The sequence below is a fragment of the Hemitrygon akajei genome, unplaced genomic scaffold (assembly GCF_048418815.1).
Source record: "Hemitrygon akajei unplaced genomic scaffold, sHemAka1.3 Scf000033, whole genome shotgun sequence".
In the NCBI taxonomy this organism is placed as follows: domain Eukaryota; kingdom Metazoa; phylum Chordata; class Chondrichthyes; order Myliobatiformes; family Dasyatidae; genus Hemitrygon; species Hemitrygon akajei.
This window is the reverse complement of record NW_027331919.1, coordinates 9,739,667-9,761,747: the sequence shown is the minus strand read 5'-3', so window position 1 is coordinate 9,761,747 and position 22,081 is coordinate 9,739,667. Positions and strand designations below refer to the sequence as shown.

The 22,081-nt window shown below is 47.7% G+C and overlaps 1 protein-coding gene across 2 annotated transcripts in view; it reads left to right on the top strand.

Moving 5' to 3' along the window:
* LOC140719953 (oxidized low-density lipoprotein receptor 1-like) overlaps positions 1-22,081 on the top strand; it is a 59,219-nt gene that overhangs the window by 22,480 nt on the left and 14,658 nt on the right. For both annotated transcript variants that reach the window (XM_073034868.1, XM_073034869.1), the window contains 4 exons: positions 3,619-3,884; positions 17,800-17,926; positions 18,442-18,513; positions 19,707-19,826. In XM_073034868.1, the coding sequence (XP_072890969.1) occupies positions 17,860-17,926; positions 18,442-18,513; positions 19,707-19,826 (259 nt within the window). In that variant the 5' untranslated portion in view covers positions 3,619-3,884; positions 17,800-17,859. The remainder of the gene's footprint in view (positions 1-3,618; positions 3,885-17,799; positions 17,927-18,441; positions 18,514-19,706; positions 19,827-22,081) is intronic.

Genomic DNA, 22,081 nt, shown 5'->3' with positions numbered 1-22,081 from the left:
ATGACGTCTAGTATAAACACCTCGCCCCCTCCACTGGATATCTATCACTAGCATCTGAGTTTATCCACAGCTCAGTATGCACAGGCCGGTCGTGTGGTTCCTCACCACTTGCTTCATATCTGCAATTTTAACACCTTTTCCCAGGCCTCTTCTCTCCTCCCCTTCGTTGGTCTTCCTACTTTATCACCACCCATATATTCCCACTCCGACCTCAAGCCCCGCACACCGTCTCCCACACACATACACAACCACACAGTTCGGCTGGTGTGTGTGTGTGTGTGTGTGTGTGTGTGTGTGTGTGTGTGTGTGTGTGTGTGTGTGTGTGTGGTGTGTGTGTGTGTGTGTGTGTGTGTGTGTGTGTGTGTGTGTGTGTGTGTGTGTGTGTGTTGGTAGTTGCTAACAGCAGTTTGGTGGCTCTATTTAATGTTCTGTAGCTCAGAAGGGAATGTGAGGGAGAGCAGAGGCGAGTTGTCGTGACAGGGATTCGTTAATATGGGTAACAAACAGAGACTCTGTGGAGGAGAACGAGAGTCCTGGATGGTATGTTGCTGGGGCCCATGTTCTGAGTTGCGTAGTTTTCATGAAAACCGGAAACCTACAGCACATTAAGGTCCTTCGGCCCACAAAGTTATGCCGAACATGTCCCTTCTTTAGAAATTACTATGGTTACCTATATCCCTCTATTTTACTCTGCTCCATGCAGCTATCCAAAAGTCTTTTATAAGACCCTATCTTATTTGCATCCACCACCTTTGCCGTCAGCCCATTCCATTAACTCATCACTCTCTCAGTAAAGAGCTTACCGCTGACATCACCTCTCTACCTACTTCCAAGCACCTTAAAACTGTGCCCACTCCTGATAGCCATTCCAGCCGTAGGAAAAAGCCTCTGACTGTCCAGACTATCAATGCCTGTCATCATCTTATACATCTCTATCAGGTCACTTCCATCCTCCGTCGCTCCTAGGAAAAAAGGCCGAGTTTACCCAACCTATTAACACAGGGCATGCTCCCCATTCCAGGCAACATCATTGCAAATTTCCTCTTCAATCTTTTTATGGCTTCCTCATCCTTTCTTCAGTGAGGCGACAACAACTGAGCACAGTACTCCAATGGTCTGACCAGGGACCTATAAAGCTGCAACATTACCTCTCGGCTTCTAAATTCAGTTCCACGATAGATGAAACCCAATACACCATGCCACTTCTTAACCACAGAGTCAACCTGCGCAGCTGCTTTGAGCCTCCTATGGACTCGGACCCCAGGATCTCATTGATCCTCCACAGTGCCAAGATTCTTACCATTAATACTATATTCTGCCATATCACTGACCTACCAAAATAGACCAGTTTTCAGGTATCGGGGTTAAACTCTTTCTACTACTTCAGACCAGTTCTGCATCCAATCGATGTCCCGCTGTAACGTGTGACAGCCCTCTACACTACCCACAACACCTCCAACCTTTGTGTCATCATCACACCTACTAACCCATCCCTCCACTTCCTCATCCAGGTCAATTAAAAACAATAATATATAAAAAAAACACGAACCGTAAGGGCCACAGAACAGATCCCTGAGGCACTACACTGGCTACCGACCTACATGCAGAAAATGACCCATCCACACCCGCTCTTTGTCTCCTGTGCGCAAAACATTTCAGGATCCACAAGACCAAGTGGGCTTGTATCCCATGCCTATTTACATCCTCAACAAGCCATGCATGGGGTTCCTTAAAAATTGCTTTGCTGAAATCAATGTACAATACATCTACTGCTCTTCCTTCTTCAGCGTGTTCAGTGACATCCTCAGCAAAATTAATCCGTCTCGTACGGCACAACTTGCCCTTGACATAGCCATTCTGACTATATCCTAATCATATCATACCGCTCAAAAAGTTCATAAATACTGCCTCTCAGGATCTTCTCCATTAACTTACCAACCGGAGGTGTAAGACTTACTGGTCTATAATTTCCTAGGCTATCTCTACTCCCTTTCGTGACTACAGGAACAACATCCGCAACCCTCCACTCCTCCAGGAACTCTCTCATCCCCACAGATGATTCAAAGATCATCGCCAGATGCTCAGTGATATCCTCCCTCGCCTCTCATGGTAGCCTGAGTTACATCTCATCCGGTCCCAGTGACTTTTACACATGTTCAATCCTTTCAGACTGCTGCAAGTTATCACTACTTCACCAATATCCTTTTCCATAGTGAATACTGAAGCAAAGTGATCATTAAGTACCTCTGCTATTTCCTCTGGTTCCATACACACTTTCCCACTGTCACACTTGCCATATGCCTTCTTAAACACAGGGTCAACCTGCGCAGCTGCTTTCAGGGTCATATGGACTCGGACCCCAATATTCCTCTGATCTTCCACACTGCCAAGAGTCTTACGATTAATGCGATTTTCTGCCGTCATATTTGACCTACCAAAATGAACTACTTTACAATTTCCTGGGTTGATATCCATCTGCCACTTCTCAGCCCAGTTTTGCATCCTCTCAAGGTCCCACTGTATACTCTGACAGCCCTCCACACTGTACATAACACCCGTAACCTTTGTGTCAGCAACAAACTTTCTAACCCAACGCTGCACTTCCTCATCTAGGTCATTAAAAAATCAATAGGAGTTAGGGTCCCAGAACAGATCCCTGAGGCACTCCTCTGGTGTCCGACTTCCATGCAAAATATGACACGTCTAAAACCACTCATTACCTTCTATGAGCCAGTTTTGAATGCATGAAACAATGTCCCCTTGGATCCCATGCCTGCTCACTTACTCAATAATCATTAACTGGAGTACCTTATCAAATGCCTTGTGGAAATCCATATACACTACATCTACTACTCTTCCTTCATCAATGTGTTTAGTATCATGCTCAAAAAATTCAATCAAGCTCGTACGGCACAACCTGCCCTAGGCAAAGCCATGCTGACTATTCCTAATCATATCATACCTCTCCAAATGTTCATAAATCTTGCCTCTCAGGATCTTATCCATCAACTTCCTAACCACTCAGTTAAGACTCACTGGTTTATAAATTCATGGTCTATCTCTGCTCTCTTTCTTGAATAAAAGAACAATATTCGCAACTCTCCAATACTCCCGAACCTACCCCGTCTCCATTGATGATGCAAAGATCATCGCCAGAGGCTCAACAATCTCTTCTCTAGCCTCTCATTGTAGCCTGGTGCACATCTCATCCAGTCCCGGTGAATTATCGAACGATGATTTCCAAAAGCCCAAGCACATCCGCTTTCTTAATAAATACATGCTCGTTTTCCAGTCTGCTGCAAGTCATCACTACTATCACCAAGATCCTTTCCATAGTGAATACTGAAGCAAAGTATTCATTAAGTACCTCTGCTGTTTCCTGCACACCTTTCCACTGCCTCACTTCATATGTCCTATTCTATCAAGTTTTATCCTCCTGATCCTCAGGTACTTGTAGAATGTCTTGGAGTTTTCGTTAATCCTATCCGCCAAGGCTTCAGATGACCACTTCTGGCTCACCTAATTTCCCTCTTAAGATCCTTCATGCAAGCCTTATAATCTTTTAGATATTACCTAGCCTTCCGACACTTTTGTAAATTTCTCTTTTCTTCTTGACAGAGTTTCGCCTCTCCCTGATCTCTTCCGAACGAGACCAGCTGACTCTTGGGGAACAATATCAGGAGATGAACAGGACCCGGTGCCAATATCGACAAAAAGTCCTTGAGTTTTATTCGACCCTTGAATCCAGGACAATCGTGAATTCCATTCGGGACCTCTGCCAGACCACCAGTCTCAGGAACTGTTTCAGGAATACGTGCATCCTGAACAACAACAGCTCTATCCCGAAAGCAAATTATTCTGCCAACTGTTGACCAGCAGGAAAGGTGAGGTAAAATCCCACAATTCCCCGCTCCTATTCTCAAGGAGAGAGAGCGAGAGAGAGAGAGAGAGAGAGAGAGAGAGAGAGAGAGAGAGAGAGAGAGAGAGAGAGAGAGAGAGAGAGAGAGAGAGAGAGAGAGGGGGAGGGGAGAGAGAACCACTAGACTATCTGAATGGTGTCAAGTTAGGAAAAAGAAAAGTACAATGAGATCTAGGTGTCCTTGTTTATCAGACACTGAAAGTAAGCATGCAGGTACAGCAGACAGTGAAGAAAGCTAATGGCATGATGGCCTTCATAACAAGTGGAGTTGAGTATAGGAGCAGAGGTCCTTCTGCAGTTGCACAGGGCCCTCGTGAGACCACATCTACAGTATTGTGTTCAGCGTTGGTCTCCAAATTTGAGGAAGGACATTCTTGCTATTGAGGGAGCGCAGCATAGGTTCACGAGGTTGATTCCCGGGATTGCGGGACCGTCAGGTGTTGATAGATTGGAGCGACTGGACTTGTATACATTGGGATTTAGAAGGATGGGAATGGATCTGATTGAAACATATATGATTATTCAGGGATTGGACACGCTAGAGGCCGGAAACATGTTCCTGATGATGGGGCAGTGCAGAACCAGAGGCCACAGTTTAAGAATAAGGAGTAGCCCATTTAGAACGGAGTTCAGGAAAAAAAAATAACCCAGTCAGTTGTGGTTCTATGGAATGCTCTGCCTCAGAAGGCAGTGGAGGCCAATTCTCTGTATGCTTTCAAGAAAGAGTTAGATAGAGCTCTTAAAGATAGCACAGTCAAGGGATATTGGGAGAAGGCAGGAACAGGGTATTGATTGTGGATGTTCAGCCCTGATCACATTGATTAGCGGTGCTAGCACGAAGGGACGAATGGCCTACTCCTGCACCAATTGTCTACTTCTAGAAGAATAGATTATAGGAGCAGGGATGTGATGTTGAAGCTCTATAAGGCACCGGTAATATCTCACTTGGAGTGCTGTGTGTAGTTTCAGACTCTTTATTTAATTAAGGATGTGCTGACGTTGGAGAGGGTTCAGAGATATTTCACTAGAGTGAGTCCGGGAATGAGAGGGTAACATTTGAGGAACGTTTGATCGCTGTTGGACTGTACTCCTTGGAGTTTAGAAGAATGAGAGGGGACCTCATAGAAACATTTCGAATGTTGAAAGTCATGGACAGAGTGGATGTGGCAAAGTTGTTTTCCATGGTGGGGGAGTCTATTACGAGAGGGCATGAATGAAGGATTGAAGGGCGCCCATTCACAACAGAGATGCGAAGAAATTCTTTTAGCCAGAGGGTGTTGAATCGCTGGAATTTGATGTCATGGGCGGCAGTAGAGGCTTAGTCATCGGGTGTAGTTAAGGCAGACATTGATAGGTATCTGAGTAGCCAGGGCATCAAAAGGTTATGGTGAGAAGGTGTGGGAAGTGGGACTAAATGGGTGAATGGATCAGCTCATGATAAAATAGCATAGCAGATTCGATGGGCCGAATGGCCGACCTCTGCTCCTGAGTCTTATGGTCTTAGGTGTATCCAGCTGCAGCTTCTAACACTCCGCGTTGAGGAGTTGGAAATGGAACTGGATGAACTCAGGGTCATTAGGGATGCCGATAGGAAGGACATATTGGTATAACGTTAACATGCAATGCAATTCCAAAACAATCGAAAACACTTTAACACCCTCTCTCTGCAAAATCCCTCTAAACCCCGTCAAACTTTCTCCCCTACACTACTTCCCGTCACCATCACACACTGTCTGCAATACACCACTCCCTTCTCCGTCACCCATCCCTCAGTTCCAAGCAACCCCGTCTCCGTGACCCAAAAATCCTCCTGCACACTTCCCCGTCTCTGTTATCCCGTACGTACCCATACACTCCTCCCCGTCTCGGTGATACTCTCCATGTGCTAAACGCTCCCCATCTACGTCGTCCCTCCACTCTCCTGCCACACTGTGACACAGGCAATTGTGGGAAGTATGATGGAGAGATGATGGCTGGTGTATCACCTCCCACCGTACCATGGCTATCGATCGCCAGGATCTGCATCTCTCCACAACTCTGCATGCACAGGCCGGTCATGTGCTTCTACACCACTTGCATCAGTGTTTGCATTCTCACCCCCCTTTCCCTGGCCTCCTCTCCCCTCCCCTTCCTTCCTCTAACGGCAGCACACAATCCGCTCACACACACGCACACCATCTCCGAGAGACACACACAATTCGAGACTACTGTAAAGACGAAAGGCTGGGTATTGGTGAGTGGGGAAAACGAAGGAGGGAGAGGGTTTCGTACTTTTTTCTCATTCTAGTGAAGTGTACTGCGATGTTGCGGGAGGTACTTCACATGTCTGACTCCGGGAGTGAGATGAGATAATATTTGGGAAGCTTCGCTGGTTATCTGATCCTGGAAGAGTGTGTTGGGACGGTGTGGACGGAGCTTCACTCCGTGTATGACCCCGGAGTGTGTGTTGGGACGGTGTGGAGGGAGCTGCACTCTGTGACTGACCTCAGCTGTGTGTGATGGATCATTGCGGAGGGAGCGTTACTCAGTGTATGTTTCCAGGAGTGAGCGATGGGATTGTATGGGGGGATTCTCGCTCTGTCTGTGACTCCTGGCCATGGGTCAGTGGATTTCGGCTTTTAAGCTGACTCCAAGCAAAGAAATGGGAGCAGGAAAATGGTAACTCACATCCTCTGCTCCAACGGCTGCAATTTAAACACCCTTTTGTGGCCCCACTCTCCTCCACTTCCTTCCTCTTTTCTCAGCACACCATTCCTTCTCTGTGATTCTTAAGTGAGAGTGTGAGCAGCATATATGTACAAATGTAATCGGTATGTCCGGGAAGGTGGTTTTGCAAAGTGAGGTCAGGGATTTAGCTTTGAAATTAAAGGACAGGACCACCACCCGTCTCAGTGTGCCCAGACCTAGGAAGACCATACTGATTAGGACGTGGTGTAAGCGGGTGGAATCTAAAATTTGGAATCATTGTATTTTTTTCCAAGGAAAGTGGGATCTGTATATAAGAGATGGAATACGGTTTACACCGGAACTGGAGGGGAACTGAGATCCAAGCGGGAAGGTTTGTCAGTACTGTGCATGAGATTTTTTGGGAGAGTTTCTTAAGTCGAGTTGCAGGGGGGTGCGATTCAGAACTCCAGAGCAAAGAGCGGAGTCGCTATGGAGATAGATGATGTTAAGATCGTAGAAAAAGTCAGATATCAAGAGTTTATACATAATGCGACTGGTGCCCTGAGCTCCGCATATTTCACTGAAGGACGCTTTAAAAAAGGCGGTTGAGCTCAGGGAATGAATCAATACAGTGAACTATGACATTGTAGCCATTGCTAAGAATTGGGTGTAGGAGGAGCAAGCAGGAGAGCACGATATTTCGGGTTTCCCTATTTTTAGTCGTGAGAAAGAAGAAGGAATTAAAGGAGGAGGGGTGACATTACTAGGCTGAGAAAATGTTACCGCAGTGGACAGTCAGGACAGGGAAGACAATTCGTCTAAGTGAGGCTTTATGGGTGGAAATGACGAATAAGAAATGAATGGCAATGTTACAACATAGAACATAGAATAGTACAGCACGTTACAGTCCCTTCGGCCCACAATGCCGTGCCGATGCTTAAACCATGCCCTCCATATAACCCCCCAGCTTAAATTCTTCCATTTCCCTGTCTAGTAGTCTCTTATATTTCATTAGTGTTTCTGCCTCCACCACTGACTCAGGCAGTGCATTCCACCCACCAATCACTCTCTGAGTAAAAACACCTTCGTCTAATATCCCCCTTGAACTTCCTACCCCTTACCATAAAGCCATGTCCTCTTGTATTGAGCAGTGGTGCCCTGGGGAAGAGGCGCTGACTGTCCATTCTATTTATTCCTCTTAATATCTTGTATACCTCTATCATGTCTCCTCTCATCCTCATTCTCTCCAGAGAGTAACACCCCAGTTCCCTTAATCTCTGATCATAATGCATACTCTCTAAACCAGGCAGCATCCTGGTAAATCTCTTCTGTACCCTTTCCAATGCTTCAACATTCTTTCTATATTGAGGCGACCAGACTGGACACAGTACAGTAAGTGTGGCCTAACCAGGATTTTATAGAGATGCATCTTTACATCGCGACTTTAAAACTCTATCACTCGACTTATGAAAGCTAACACCCCATAGACTTTCTTAACTACCCTAACTATCTGTGAGGCAACGTTCATGGAACTGTAGACATGTACCACCCCCCCCCCCCCCAGAACACGCTACTCCTCCCCACTACCACGCCTCCTGCCATTTACTTTGTACTCTGCCTTGGAGTTCGTCCTTCCAAAGTACCACCTCACACTTCTCCGAGGTGAACGTATCTGCCACTTTTCACTGGGAAATGAATAATCAAGCGTACACGTCCTATTGAAAGGACAGACAGGTGGGCAGAGGGGGTGGGCTGGCTCTGCTGGTGAGGAATGAAATTCAGTCCCTTGCGAGGTGTGACATAGAATCAGGAGATATAGAGTCAGTATGGATAGAACTGAGAAATTGTATGGGCAATTTGTCATCACCTTTGTTCCTGATGTTTCTTACATTGTCGTACACGCACTTTAGCCCTTCTACCTAACTACCTTTACAACCTTTATTCTGTTTCTCTTTCCTGAATTGTTAGATCTGGCTTTACTCCATGCACTGTACTTGCAGCTCTCGCATGACCTTTATCCTTCCCCACCTCACCATCTGCTCTAACACTATGATTCCCCTCCCCCCGCAAATCTAGTATAACTCCCCGGTGCAGCACCAGCAAACCTTCCCGCAAGGATGTTAGTCCCCCAGCAGTTCAGTTGCAACCCGTCCCGTCGGTACAAGTCCCACCTTCCCGGGAACAAAGCCCAATTGTCCAGAAACATGAAGCCATCCTTCCGGCACAAACTCCATAGCCACGTATTTAGCTGCATTATTTCCCTATTTCTGGCCTCACTAGCACGTGGCACGGGTAGCAATCCTGAGATTGCAACCTTGGAGATCCTGTCCTCCAACGTTGCACCTAACTCCCTAAACTCTCTTTGCAGGACCTCCTCCTTCTTCCTATCCATGTCATTTGTCCCTACATGGACCACAACATCCGGCTGCTCACCCTCCCTCATGAGAATACTGAGTACTCGACCGAGATATCGCGGACCCTGGCACCAGGGAGGCAACAGACCATCCGGGATTCACGATCTCTCCCACAGAACCTCCTATCTCTCCCCCCAAACATCGAATCCCCTATCACTACTGCTCTCCTGTTTTCCTTCCTTCCCTTCTGAGCTGAGGATTCAGTCTCACTGCCAGAGACGTGACCACTACAAATTGTCCCTGGTAGATCGTCCCCACCAACAGTTTCCAAAACGATATACTTATTGTTGGTGGGAACATCCGCAGGGGTGCTCTGCTCATTCTGTCTATTCCTGTTCCCTCCGCTCACAGTCACCCAGATACCTGCCTCCTGACATTTAGGGGTGAGTGTCTCCTAGAAACTCCTTTTTAGTTCCCTTTTTGCCTCACGAATGATCTGAAGTTATTATGCCCCCTAACACGGTTTGTCAGGAGCTGTATCTGGATGCAACTTTTGCAGGTGTGGCCATCAGGCACATTTGTGCTCGCCCTGACTTCTCACATATTGTTAACGGAGCACTCGACTGCCCTAACTGCTGCCTCCATTTCCTACACCTAAACTAATTAGATTAATTGAAGGAGATTACCTGGCCTTTCCTAATTGGGAGCAAGCTCGTCCTCAGCATCTCGCCGAAGCCTGTGGAGCCAAAACATTCCTAATTTGTCTCCCTCCACTACGTCCCCCGCTCCGTTAATCTGCTCGCTTTTTAAACTCTCCCACTGCCTCACGGGCCAACTATCACGCGCTTGCGCAGTCGTGCCCCGTTCAAACTGCCGAAGTAATCCTTTGTAGGAGGCGGGATTTATGCACATTTGGGGAGGTATAATATGTTAAGCAATAGACAGCATAACTTTGTCAAGGGCAGGACGTGCCTTATGAGCTTGATTGAATTTTTAGAGGATGTAACTATACACATTGATGAAGGAAGAACAGTAGATTTAGTGTTAAAGGATTTCGGCAAGGCATTTGAAAAGGTACCCCATGCAATGCTTATTAAGAAAGAAAGGATGCATGGGATCCAAGGGGACATTGCTTTGTGGAACCTGAACTGGCTTGCCCACAGAAGGCAAAGCTTTGTTGTAGAAGGGTCATAATTTCAGAAGGCCTTTAACAAGGTGCCGCACATAAGGCTGCTAAAGAAGATAAAAGCCTACGGAATTACGGGAAAGTTACATACGTGGCAGGAAACAGAGAGTGGGAATAAATGGATCCCATTCTGGTTGGCTGACGGTTACCAATCGTGTTCCACATGGGTCCGTGTTCTGGCCGCTTCTTTTTACTCTGTATGTCAACGATTTGGATTAAGGAATAGATGGCTTGTGGCTGAGTTTGCTGATGATACAAAGATAGGTGGAGGGGCCGGTAGTGTTGAGGAAACAGAATGTCTGCAGGGAGACATGGATAGATTGGGAGAATGGGAAAAGAAGTGGCAAAGGAAAGACAATGTTGGAAAGTGTACCGTCATGCACTTTGGTAAGAAATAAAGGGACAAAATATTATTTAAATAAGGAGAGCATTCAAAATTCTCAGATGCAACGGGACTTGTGAGTCCTCGTTCAGGACACCCTTAATGTTAACCTCCAGCTTGAGTCGGTGCTGAAGAATGCGAATGCAATGTTGGCATTTATATCTCGAGGAATAGAGTACAGCAGCAAGGAAGCGATGTTGAGGCTCTATAAGGTACTGCTAAGGTCTCACTTGGAGCACTGTGTGCAGTTTTGGGATCCTTATTTAAAAAAAAAGGCTGAGCTGACTTTGGAGTGGGTTCAGAGAAGCTTCATTACAATGATTTCGGGAATGAGAGGGTTAACATATGAGGAGCATTTGACCGCTCTTGGACTGCACTCCTCGGAGTTTAGCAGAATGAGGGGGGAACTGATAGAAACATTTCTAATGTTAATAGGCATAGGCAGAGTGAACGTGGCAAAGTTGATTCCCATGGTGGGGTAGTCCAGTCCAGCATGACTTACGGATTGAAGGGCGCCCATTCAGAACAGAGATGCGAATAATTATTTTTTATCTAGTGGTTGGTGAATCTGTGGAATTTGTTGCCACGGGCGGCAGTGGATTTCAAGTAATTGGGTGCATTTAAGGCAGAGATTGATAGTTATCTAAATTGCCAGGGCATCAAAGGATAAGGTGAGAAGGCGGGGCAGTGGGACTAAATGGGAGAATTGTTTAACTCATGATAAAATGTCGAAGCAGACTCGATGGGCCGAAACTCCGACTTCCGCTCCTTTGTCTTATCGTCTTATGGATGCAAAACTGGGTTGAGAAGTGGCAGATTGTGTTCATCCCAGGTAAGTGGGAGGTGGTTCATTTGTGTAGGTTTAATATAATGTCAGAATATATTTCTAATGGTAAACCTTGCAGTGTGGACGATCAGAGGGATCTTGGAGTCCGAGCCCATCAAACACTCAGAGCGGCTGCGCAGTTTGACTCTGTGTTTAAGAATACGATGCATTGGTAATCATCAACCGTGGAATTGAGTTCAAAAGCGAGAGGTAATGTGACAGCCCTATAGCACACCGGTAAGACCCCCCCCCTCCCCACTTGTAAAACTGTGCTCAGTTCTGGTCAACACACTACAAGGATAATGTGGAACCTATAGGAATGGTACAGAGGATCTTTACAAGGATTTTGCCCGGATTGGGGAGCATGCCTTCTCGTAATAGTTTCAGTGAACTCGCAGTTCTCTCCTTGCAGCGACGGATGATGTGAGGTGACTTGACAGAGGTGTATAAATGATGAGAGGCATTGATCGTGTCGATAGTTAGAGACAACGCCACCAACATTACCCTCTTCGGCAAGGTTATTAACAGCTCCTTGTACATTCTCATACAAACCGCCATATAGCTGAACGCAATCAAACTGCTCAGAGAGGTGTTCGTGGGCTCCACATCGTCCTCCAATGTAGTCTGCAAACTGGACCTTGTTAAAAGCCTTCTTAAATTCCATGAAAGTTACATCTACTATTCGTGCGTGATCTACCTTCCCCGGTCAAATCAGACCGGCAATTCTCCCTGCGTCTCACGCCATCTGATACCTCCCTCCCCTTCTATGTTCCACGCTCCCAATCTCCTCCTCTCTTTCCCTCTCTCACCACTCCAGTTTATGTCCGTCTCTCCCAACCTTCCATCTCCCAGGGTGTCCACCATCTGGGATATTCTTAATGGACATGTCTATGTTTATTACACATACCAATGCAAAAAATGGGTCCTACACAATCAAATCAACCAGTCATCTCTCCCTGGGACCCACATCATTATTCTCGACGGATTTACCCTGTTTTACCGAATTGGACTGTAAAAGAACTTATCCCGGGATCAAACAGAAATAAAGACACAAACATCGGTGTACGGTTAACCCTTCAATAGGTGATCCCGTTGCCTTACGACTCCGCCAATATCAGGTTATCTCTTAAATTTATATAGTGAATTTTAGGCAATAGCCAACAGCCAAATATACTCAGTGAGCGATTTCAAGAAGCATTTGTTGGATATCAGACAGTCTACGAATGCTTCCGGTCGGTGCACAAAATTAGAACTGCACGTCTGCAGTCAGTTCCTCTTTTACCAAGACAGTGTTGGATAAAAGTTAACACTACCTCATTCTTGGTATGCAATGCTGCTAGCTTTTGTCAGCTCGCACAAGCAAGTTTCAACAAGTTTCTGCATCTTATCCTGTGACCTTCGTGACCTCAATCTTCAGCTAATCCAACTTGGCAAATACATTTATTTTTTTCACATTCAGACAAAGTAACTTATCATGAGAACGTAGGATTTAGAAGCAGAATTAGACCATTTGCCCCATAGATTCTGCTCCACCATTTCATCGTACCTGATATAATTTACTTCTCAGCCTCAATCCCCTCCCTTTTTCCAGTATTCCTTCAAGCCCTGACCAATCAAGAACCTCTGCCATAAATATATAAAAAAAGAAAGCTTTGACCTTCACGGCCGCCTGTGCCAAATAAATCCACAAATTCACCACACTCTGGCTGAAGAAATGTCTCCTTGTCTCTGTTCTAAAAGGACGAGCCGCTCTTCTAAGTCTTTGTCCTCTGGTCTTCGACTCCCCCACCATAGAAAATATCCTCGCCACACCACCTCGATCAAGGCATTTAAATATTCAATAGATTTCAATGGGATCACTCTTCTTCCGTCTAACTTCCAGTGAGTGCGGGTCTAGAGATATTCAGCACTTCTAATATGACGCCATTCAATCATGGATTCATTTTTGTGAACCTCGTTTGAACCCTCTCCACTTTGAGCACAATCTTTCTAAGATAAGAGACCCAAAACTGTTCACAATACTCCACGTGAGGCCTCACCAGTGCTTTATAAAGTCTCAGCATCCCACCTTTCCTTTTATATTCGAGTCGAAATGCTGACATGCATTTGCCCTCCTCACCACAGACTCAACCTGAGAAGGTTACATCATCGGCACAACATTGTGGGCTGAGGGGCCGGGAATGTGCTGTAGATTTCATTCTTCAACCTGAAAATTATCCTTGAAGGAATCCCGCACAAGGGCCTTAAGGTCCCCGTGAATCTCTGATTTGTTTTCTTTCTGTTTTCTCTCCATTTAGAAAATAGCAAACCCTTTCATTTTCTCCCAAAGTGCATGACAATGCATCTTTCAACACAGCAGTACATCTACCATTACTTTGACCTGTCTAAGTCCTTCTGTAGCTTGTCTACTTCCTCAAAACTACCTGCCCCTCCACTTATCCTTATACCGTCTGCAAACTGTGGAGCCATGTTCATGGAGCCACAAACAATAGCTCCAAACAAGATCCCTCTGCTCGTTGACACTGTCTTGTCTATAATAGTGTGCTGTATCTTTCTATTTGTCCGGGTTGAACTCATCTGCCATTTCTCCAACCACATCTGCAAGGGATTTCAGCAGAGCAGCAATCGCTTTTGTTTCTAGGAAAAGATGAGGAAGGTGCAGGCCATGTGTATTCCAAAAATAAAGAAGTTCTCAGTATTCAGGAAATATCCAATTCTGGCCGAAAAGGGAACAAAGCTCCTGCAAAAGCTAAAGAAAGGGCTTACAAGAAAATAAAAATTAGTGGGATTGAAATCATCGGTTCGGCTCCCGGCTTCATCCGGGTGATGGTAGCCGCCGTCCCGAGAAACTTACGAAATCTCGTTTGGGTGGACGTTGTACGATGTTTACAAAGAGTACACAATATGCTGGTAAACAATTCAGCATATATATGGTTTGTAAAGCGACATGTAAAAGGGGCACATTCTCATGAAACAGTCTAATGTGCAAACGTTGGAGCTCACAGTGTCGTCCATTTGCTCCCGTCGAGCTTTTGCGAGCTTAGCCGACCTTCGGATCCACTCTCCTCAGACAACTCCGTCCAGAGGTCATAGAAACATAGAAACACATAATTCCTACAGCACAATAGAGGCACATCGGCCCACAAACTCTGTGATCATGTCCTTATCATTGAAATTCTCCAGGGTTACCCATTGCCCTCTATTTTTCCCTGAGCTACATTTAGCTGACCACGAGACTGTTAAAAGAGCCTATCGTACCGGCCTCCACCAACATCGCCGGAAGAGCATTCCGCGCACTTAACACTCTCTCCGGACCCATGAATTCCCCTCTGTACCTACTGCCAAGCACCTTAAATCATTGCCCTCTAGAGCTATCCATTTCAGCCCTGGGAAAAACCCTCTGACTATCCACAAGATCAAAGCCTCTCATCATCTGTTGCACCATATCAGGTCGTCTCTCATCCTCCATCGCTCCAAGGAAAAATGGCCGGGATCACTCAACTTATCCTCATAAGGCATGTTCCCGAAACCAGGGAACTTCCTTGCAAATCTCCTCTGCATCCTTTCCATCGCTTCCACATTCTTCCTGTAGTGAGGCGATCAGAACTGAACACAGTCCTCCAGGTAGCGTCTGGCCAGGGTCCTATAAATTTGCAACATTGGCTCTCGGCTTCTAAACTCAGTCTCACGATGTATGAAGGTCAATACTGTGTACGCTTTCTTAACCACAGATACAACCTGTGCAGCTGCCTTGAGTGTCCTATGGACTGGAAACGCAAGATCCCTCTGATCCAACACGCTGCCAAATGTCTTACCATTAATACCATATTCTGCCATCATATTTGACCACAAAAGTAACAGCCTTATTCTTACCTGAGTTAAATTCCATCTGCCACTTCTCGGACCAGATTTGCATCCTATGAATGTCCCGCTGTAAGCTCTGACGGACCTCATAATTAGGGGTATCTACAACTCCCCGAACCTTTGTATCATCCTCAAATTTAAGAACCACAGCTCCAGATCCCCATCCAAATCATTCATGCAATCACGTAGAGTTGAGGTCCAAGAACAGATCATCGAGGAACTCCACTGTTCACCGGCTCCCATGCAGAATATGACACGACTGCAACCTCTCTTTGCCTTCTGTGGGCAAGCCAGTTCTGGATACACAAAGCAATGTCTCCGTGGGCCACATGTCTCCTTACATGGGATACATTATCAAATGTGTAGTTAACTCACAAAAGGAGAGGTTGCAATTAATTTGCTATTGGGAAATAAACCACTCGGAGAGATTTTTGGAGATAGTGATCATAATTCTATCTCCTTTACAACAGCATTGGAGAGAGATAAGAATAGACAAGTTAGCAACTCTTTTTGTTGGAGTAAGAGGAAGTATCAGGCTATCGGAAAAGAACCTGCAAGCTTTAATTGGATACAGATGTTCTCAAAGAAAAGTAGGGCAGAAATGAGCAAATGTTCAGGGGTTATTTGTGTGGAGTTCTGCATAGGTACGTTCTAATGTGACGAGGAAGTTATGGTAGGGCACAGTAACCGTGGTGTACAAAGGCTGTACAAAACCTAGTCAAGAAGAAAACAAAAGCTTACAAAAGTCTAAGAGAAATAGGTAATGCTAGAGATCTGGAAGATTATGAGACTAACAGGAAGGAGTTTAAGAAGGATATTAGGAGAGCCAGAAGGGGCCATGAGAAATTCTTGGCGAGCAGGATTAAGGAAAACCCCGAGGCTTTCCTCAAGTATGTGAAGTGTAATAGGATAAGACGAGAAAGAATAGGACCTATCAAGTGTGACAGGCTGAAAATGTATATGAAACCGGAGGAAATGGCAGAAACTTAAATAATATTTTGCTTCGAGTATTCACTGTGGAGTAACGATCTGGGTGATAGTATCAATCACTTGCAGCATGTTGATATTAAGAAAGAGGGTGAGCTGGAGATTTTGGAAAGCATCAAGTTGGTAGGTCGCCGGGACCGGATGAGATGTACCCCAGGCTACTGTGGAGGCGAGGGAGGAGATTACTGAGAACCTGGCGATGATCTTTGCAACATCAAGGGGGACGGGAGAGGTTCCAGCGGATTGGAGGTTTTCGGATGTTGTTCCTTTATTCCAGAAAGGGTTCGAGATAGCTCAGGGAATTATAGACCAGTGAGTTTTAACTCAGTGGTTAGTAATTGGATGGAGAAGATCCTGAGAGGCATGATTTATTAACATGTGGAGAGATTTAATATGATTGGGAATAGTCAGCATGGTTTTGTCAAGGGCAGGCCGTGCCTTACGAGCCTGATCATTTTTTTGAGGATATGACTAAACACATTGATGAAGGAAGAGCATTAGATGTAGTGTATATAAATTTCCGCAAGGCATTTGATAAGGTACCCCATGCAAGGCTTATTCAGAAAGAAAGGAGCATTGGGAATGTAAGGAATTATGGAATCCAGGGAGGAAGGAGAAGTGAAGGAATGTGAGTTGGATGAGGAAATATATGGGAAGTGGAGGAAATAAAGCCGGTAAGGTCGGATACAGAAAGAAGGTGTAGAGGAGAGAGGAAGTGGAGAGGGAAGGTGCGTGATAGGGAAGTCGTTGAGGTGGGGAAGGTGAGTGTGACAGTAGGAGCCAGTGCCATGCGAGGGTGGGAGAAGCAAGAGATTGATTGAGGGAAACTAAAGGAAGAGGAAGAGTGGGAGAGCGAAAGAGGAATGTGTGGTGGGAGAGAACGGGAAGCTCGGAGGTAGGATGGGAGGAGGGGTGGAGAAGGGACGGGGGAGATGGGATGAAGGAGATGAAGGCGGACATTCGGAAGGGAGGGAAATACAGAAAGCATCTGTGAGTATGTAAGCACATCTGCGTGTCCGGGTGACAGGAGTGTTGGTCGTGGAGAGAAGAAAAAGAGAGGGGAAGATGTGGGAGGGTGTGGAATAAGATAATGGGGAAGAGGAAAAAGTGGGGCAAAGGTGGACAAGAGGAGGTAGGAAAAGAGCAAGGGCTGAAGAGGGGAGGAAGATGGGATAGAAAGAGATAGAATAGGGGGAGGGAAAATAGAGAATGAAAAGGGGAGCGTGGGGGAAGCTTGTCGAAGAAGAGACACAGAATTCCACGGAATAAGGAGGGAGAGAGAGAGTGCGCCACTGGACGAGAAAGCGAGGAAAGCCTATGAAGGGACCGTGTTCCTTCCGCCCTCTTCACTGTACTTACCCCTTTTCTCGCTGCCTTCTCCCCAGTCTATCCATTGTCACCCAGATCTCTATCTCTACCCGACCCCGAATCCTCCCCTCTTTCTCCCCACTCACACTACTCTTCCACCAACCACTCTCATTTCTGACGACCACCCTCTGCAACACCCTCAATCGCTCTGCTCCCCGCACTTCCTCCCCCTGCTCTCGGTTCCTCAGTTCATCAGCTCTTCATCCCGCGTTGCTTGGTACCGGCCTAACCCACTTGTTAACACAGGCTTCCTCTGACAACGGTTGATTCCCCCTGAGCTCAGAGACGCAGAGACTCCTCGGCGGGATGGACCAGAGCGTGAGCTACATGACTGTGAAGTTCGGAAAAAATGACTCACGGTCTCTTTCCCGAGGTGAGTGCGGCAAAGAGACAGGCGACTGATCTGTTCTGCAGCTTATCCTGGTGTGTGTGATCAGGCTTATGGAGGGAGTTTCGCACTATGTCTGCCCGGGAGTGCGTGATGAGTGACTCTGTGTTTGACTCTGGGAGTGTGTGACGTGACAGTGTGGAGGGAGATTCACACTGTGTCTGAACCCGGGAGTGTGTGATGGGACGGTGTGGTGGGAGATTCACTCTGTGTCTGAACCCCGGGAGGGTGTAATGGGACGGTGTGGAGGGAGATTCACTCTGTGTCTGACCCCGGGAGTGTGTGATGGGACGGTGTGGAGGGAGATTCACTCTGTGTCTGACCCCGGGAGTGTGTGATGGGACGGTGTGGAGGGAGATTCACTCTGTGTCTGACCCCGGGATTGTGTGATGGGACGGTGTGGTGGGAGCTTCACTCTGTGTCTGAACCCCGGGAGGGTGTGATGAGACGGTTTATAGGGAGCCTTATTCTGTCGCTGACACTCGCTGTTTTGTCCCCAGCTGAACCTGATGTATCGTACGCGGAAGTTAATTTCAAGACCCCCTCGGCGCCCCGGGTCCGGGCTGATCGAGGTCAGTTTCATCTTTGTTGGTTTCCCCCTGTTTAGCTGATACGTCGTATCCTGTCGAGAGATCTCAGGGCAAACGTGACTACTGATTCCCTGTTTGAGCATAAGACGGATTGAACACGTGGGAGAGATGATGCGGGGGTGAACTTTGTGGGAGGGACGGTGGGGAGGGATTCTGTGAGGAGTGAGCTCCCTTGGAGGGGCGGTGTAGAAGGAGCGCCGTGGGACGGTTTCAGGAGAGTGGGCTGTGAGAAGGGTCGGTGAGGAGAGATAGCATGGCATGTGCCGATGAGGAGCGAGCGCTGTGGGATGGTGTTGCGGAGGTGAGTGAGCGCCGTGTTGGTGTGGTGAGGAGGGAACGCGGTATAAATCCATAACCGCTCTCTCACTTTTCTTAACTCCACTTACTCTTCTTTCTTTCCACTTCTCTCCCCTTCCTCTCCTCCTCACACCCTCTCCGCTCTCCCTCTTCCCCTGCTCCGTCTCCTCGTTTTCCCCACTGTCTCCCACTGTCCCGTTCTCTTCGCCCTCTCTCATTTCCCCCTCTCCCTCCCGTCTCTCATCTATCACAGTCACCGTCTCTACCACTTTCGGTCTTCCCATGGCGCTCTTTCCCTCTCTCTCTTTCACCACCGTCTCATCTTTCCCAGTTCGCCCCTACCGGTCTTCCAACCTCGCTCTGTCCCTAAATGTGCCCCTCAACACCCCTCAAGCCCTCTCCTCCTCTCCATCCACGGCTCTCTTCCTTTCCCCGACGCGCTCTCCCATTCCTCGACGCTTCTCCCCTCGTACTTCTCTCTCTCAAATTCTTTCTTCTCTCTTCCCCATCCCTCTCCCACTTTTTCCTCCCCTCACTCTCCATTCTCAATACCACTCTCTTTCGCCCTCTCTCACACCTCTCCCTGCCCTCTGACTGTTCCCGACTCTCTCCCCTGCCCCCCTCTGTCTCCGCCTCTCTCACCCCGTTCTCCCTCCCCATTCTTTCTGTTACATTTTCCCCCCATCGCCCCTGTCGCTATCTCCCCCTCTCTGCCCATCGCCCTCCTCTGCTGCCTCCTGTATCTCTCCTCTCTCTACCCCTCTCCCTCACCCTTTGTCTCTTCTCAAACCCCTCCCTCTTCTCTCCCTTCCCGACACCCTACTCCATTCTGTACCGCTCTCACTCTCTCACTTATCTGCTCTCGCTCTCTCTCCCAGACGGTTTGAACTCCACCTACTCAGATCTGAACTTTCGGAGAAAGGAACCTTGCATCGATGAGAGCGGATGTCCTCGCATTGCCCCGGGACCCGGCGGGTTGTCAACCATTACACAAACAGGTCAGAGTTCACAGCGCAGACTTCAATCTGGATGGGTCACGTGTCACACTCCCACGTGTCCCAAGCTTTGAACACTTCCTCTGTCAGCTCATCCCATGGGCTGACCACAGTCTGGGTAAAGAAAGCTTGTCACTCATGCCATCCACTATCTCCCTCCCTCCTCCATCTTCCACACTCCGGATCTCCCCCTCCCCCCTTCTCTCACTGCTCCTTTCTTACTCCATCTCGCCTCCATTCCTCTCTTCATTCTCCCGGAGTGATCTACCATCTGGGATCTTGTGACAGTATTTGTTAAAGTCTGTGTACATTTCTCCAACCTATCAGGACAAACAGGTCCTCCGCAATCAAATCGGTCAGTCTAATTTCACTGCCCACAACCCTCTTATAGGAAGTCCCTATCTATCACTTCTGGTACACTGCCCTAATCAGCCGTCCTGATTTCTTACTCCAAAGATGGAAATCTCACCTGTGGACACTGTCTACATTTCCTGCTGTCTCCGTGGAACAGCCAGTATAACCCTAGACCCCGACCCAACCCAGCCGGACAACCTCCCATCGGAGACAAAGATACGAAAGCACGTCCCACCAGTCCCAAGGACGGCTTCGGCCCCGTTTTTATCGGATTATCGAAACACCTCAACCCCCCCACCCAGGACTGTGTGGAGGGAGCTTCACTCTGTGTCTGACCCCCATGGATTGTGCATTGGGACGGTGCGGAGGGAGCTTCACTCTTTGCCTCACCCCAGGAGTGTGTGATGGGACAGTGTGAAGGGAGATTCACTCTGTGTCTGACACCAGAAGAGTGTGATGGGACAGTGTGGAGGGAGATTCACTCGGTGTTTCTTCACCAGGAGAGTGTGATGGAACGGCGCACTGGGAGCTTCACTCTGTGTCTGACCCTCAATCAGAACAATCTTCTCTTCCCAGCTGAATCTGATGTATCGTGTGCGGAAGTTAATTTCAAGGCCCTCTCGGCGCCCCGGGTCCGAAAAGATCGAGGACAGTTTCATCTTTTTCAGTTTGTTCCTGTTTAGGTGACGTGTCCAATCCTGTCGAGCGAGTTCAGTGTAAACGTACAGTTGACCCCAATGATTCCCTGCTTGAGAATAACACGGAGGGAACGCGTGAGAGATGCGAAGAGCAGGGAACGCCCTCTGATGATCGGTGCGGACTGTTGCGTCCTGGGAGGGGCGGTTTAGAGGTAGCGCCATGGGATGGAGTGTGGAGGGAGTGCTGTGGGAAGATGGGATGGTATGGGGCGTGTGGAGGAAGGGGCAATGAGGAGCAAGTGGTGTGGGGCAGGGGTGGTGGAGCTGAGTTAGCTCCGTGTCAGTGTTTTGAGAAGGGAGGACTGTGGATGACGCTGAGAAGGAGCGCGGTATTAAACCTTAATCCCTCTCTCCCATTTCTAACCCCACTCTCCTTTCCCTCTTTCACCTTCTCTCACCCCGTCTCCTTTCTCGCTCCCTCCCAGTCCCTTCATCACACTATTTCCCCTACTGTCTCCCACTGTCCCGTTCTCTTCTCCCTCTCTCATTGCCCCCCTCTCTCCCGTCTCTCTTCTATACTGTCACCGCCTTTACCTCTCTCGATCTCCATCTCGCACTCTATCGCGCTCTCTCTGCTCACTCTTATACCACCGTCAACACCGTCCGTTCTTCCGAACTCTCTCTGTCCCTGTTTTCCGCTCATCTCCCCTCCACGCCTTTTCTTTCTCTATATCCACCGCTCTCTCCCTTTTCTAACCGCACTCACTTTTCTCTTGTTCTCGCTACCACATCTTGTTCCCAAATCTCTCTTCATTCACCCTGCCTGCGCCCCTCGTGGTTTTACACAACTCTGTAAGGTCGCCCCTGCGCTCCAAGGAATGAAGTCCCGACCTCTCTCCATGACTCACTGCCCCGAGTCCAACATAATCGTAAACCTTCCAGCACCGTGGCCTTTCCTACATCAGGGCGACAAACACTGAACAAGAGCGGCGTCACTGTACATCTGCAACGTGACCTCCCGACTCCTGTACCATCATCTTCCAGAGCAGTGTACCATCTGAGACCTTGTTAAAGTCTAGGTAGATTACATCTACACCCCGTGCCTGAACAGTCCTTCCCGAACATATTAGACCGACAACTCTCTCTGCGTCACAGACCATCCAGTATCTGTCTTCCTCCTCCATCTTCCACCTTCCAGATCTCCCCCCTGCCTCACTCTCTCACCGCTCCTTTCGTTCTCCGTCTCTCCCTCCCTTACACTCTTCC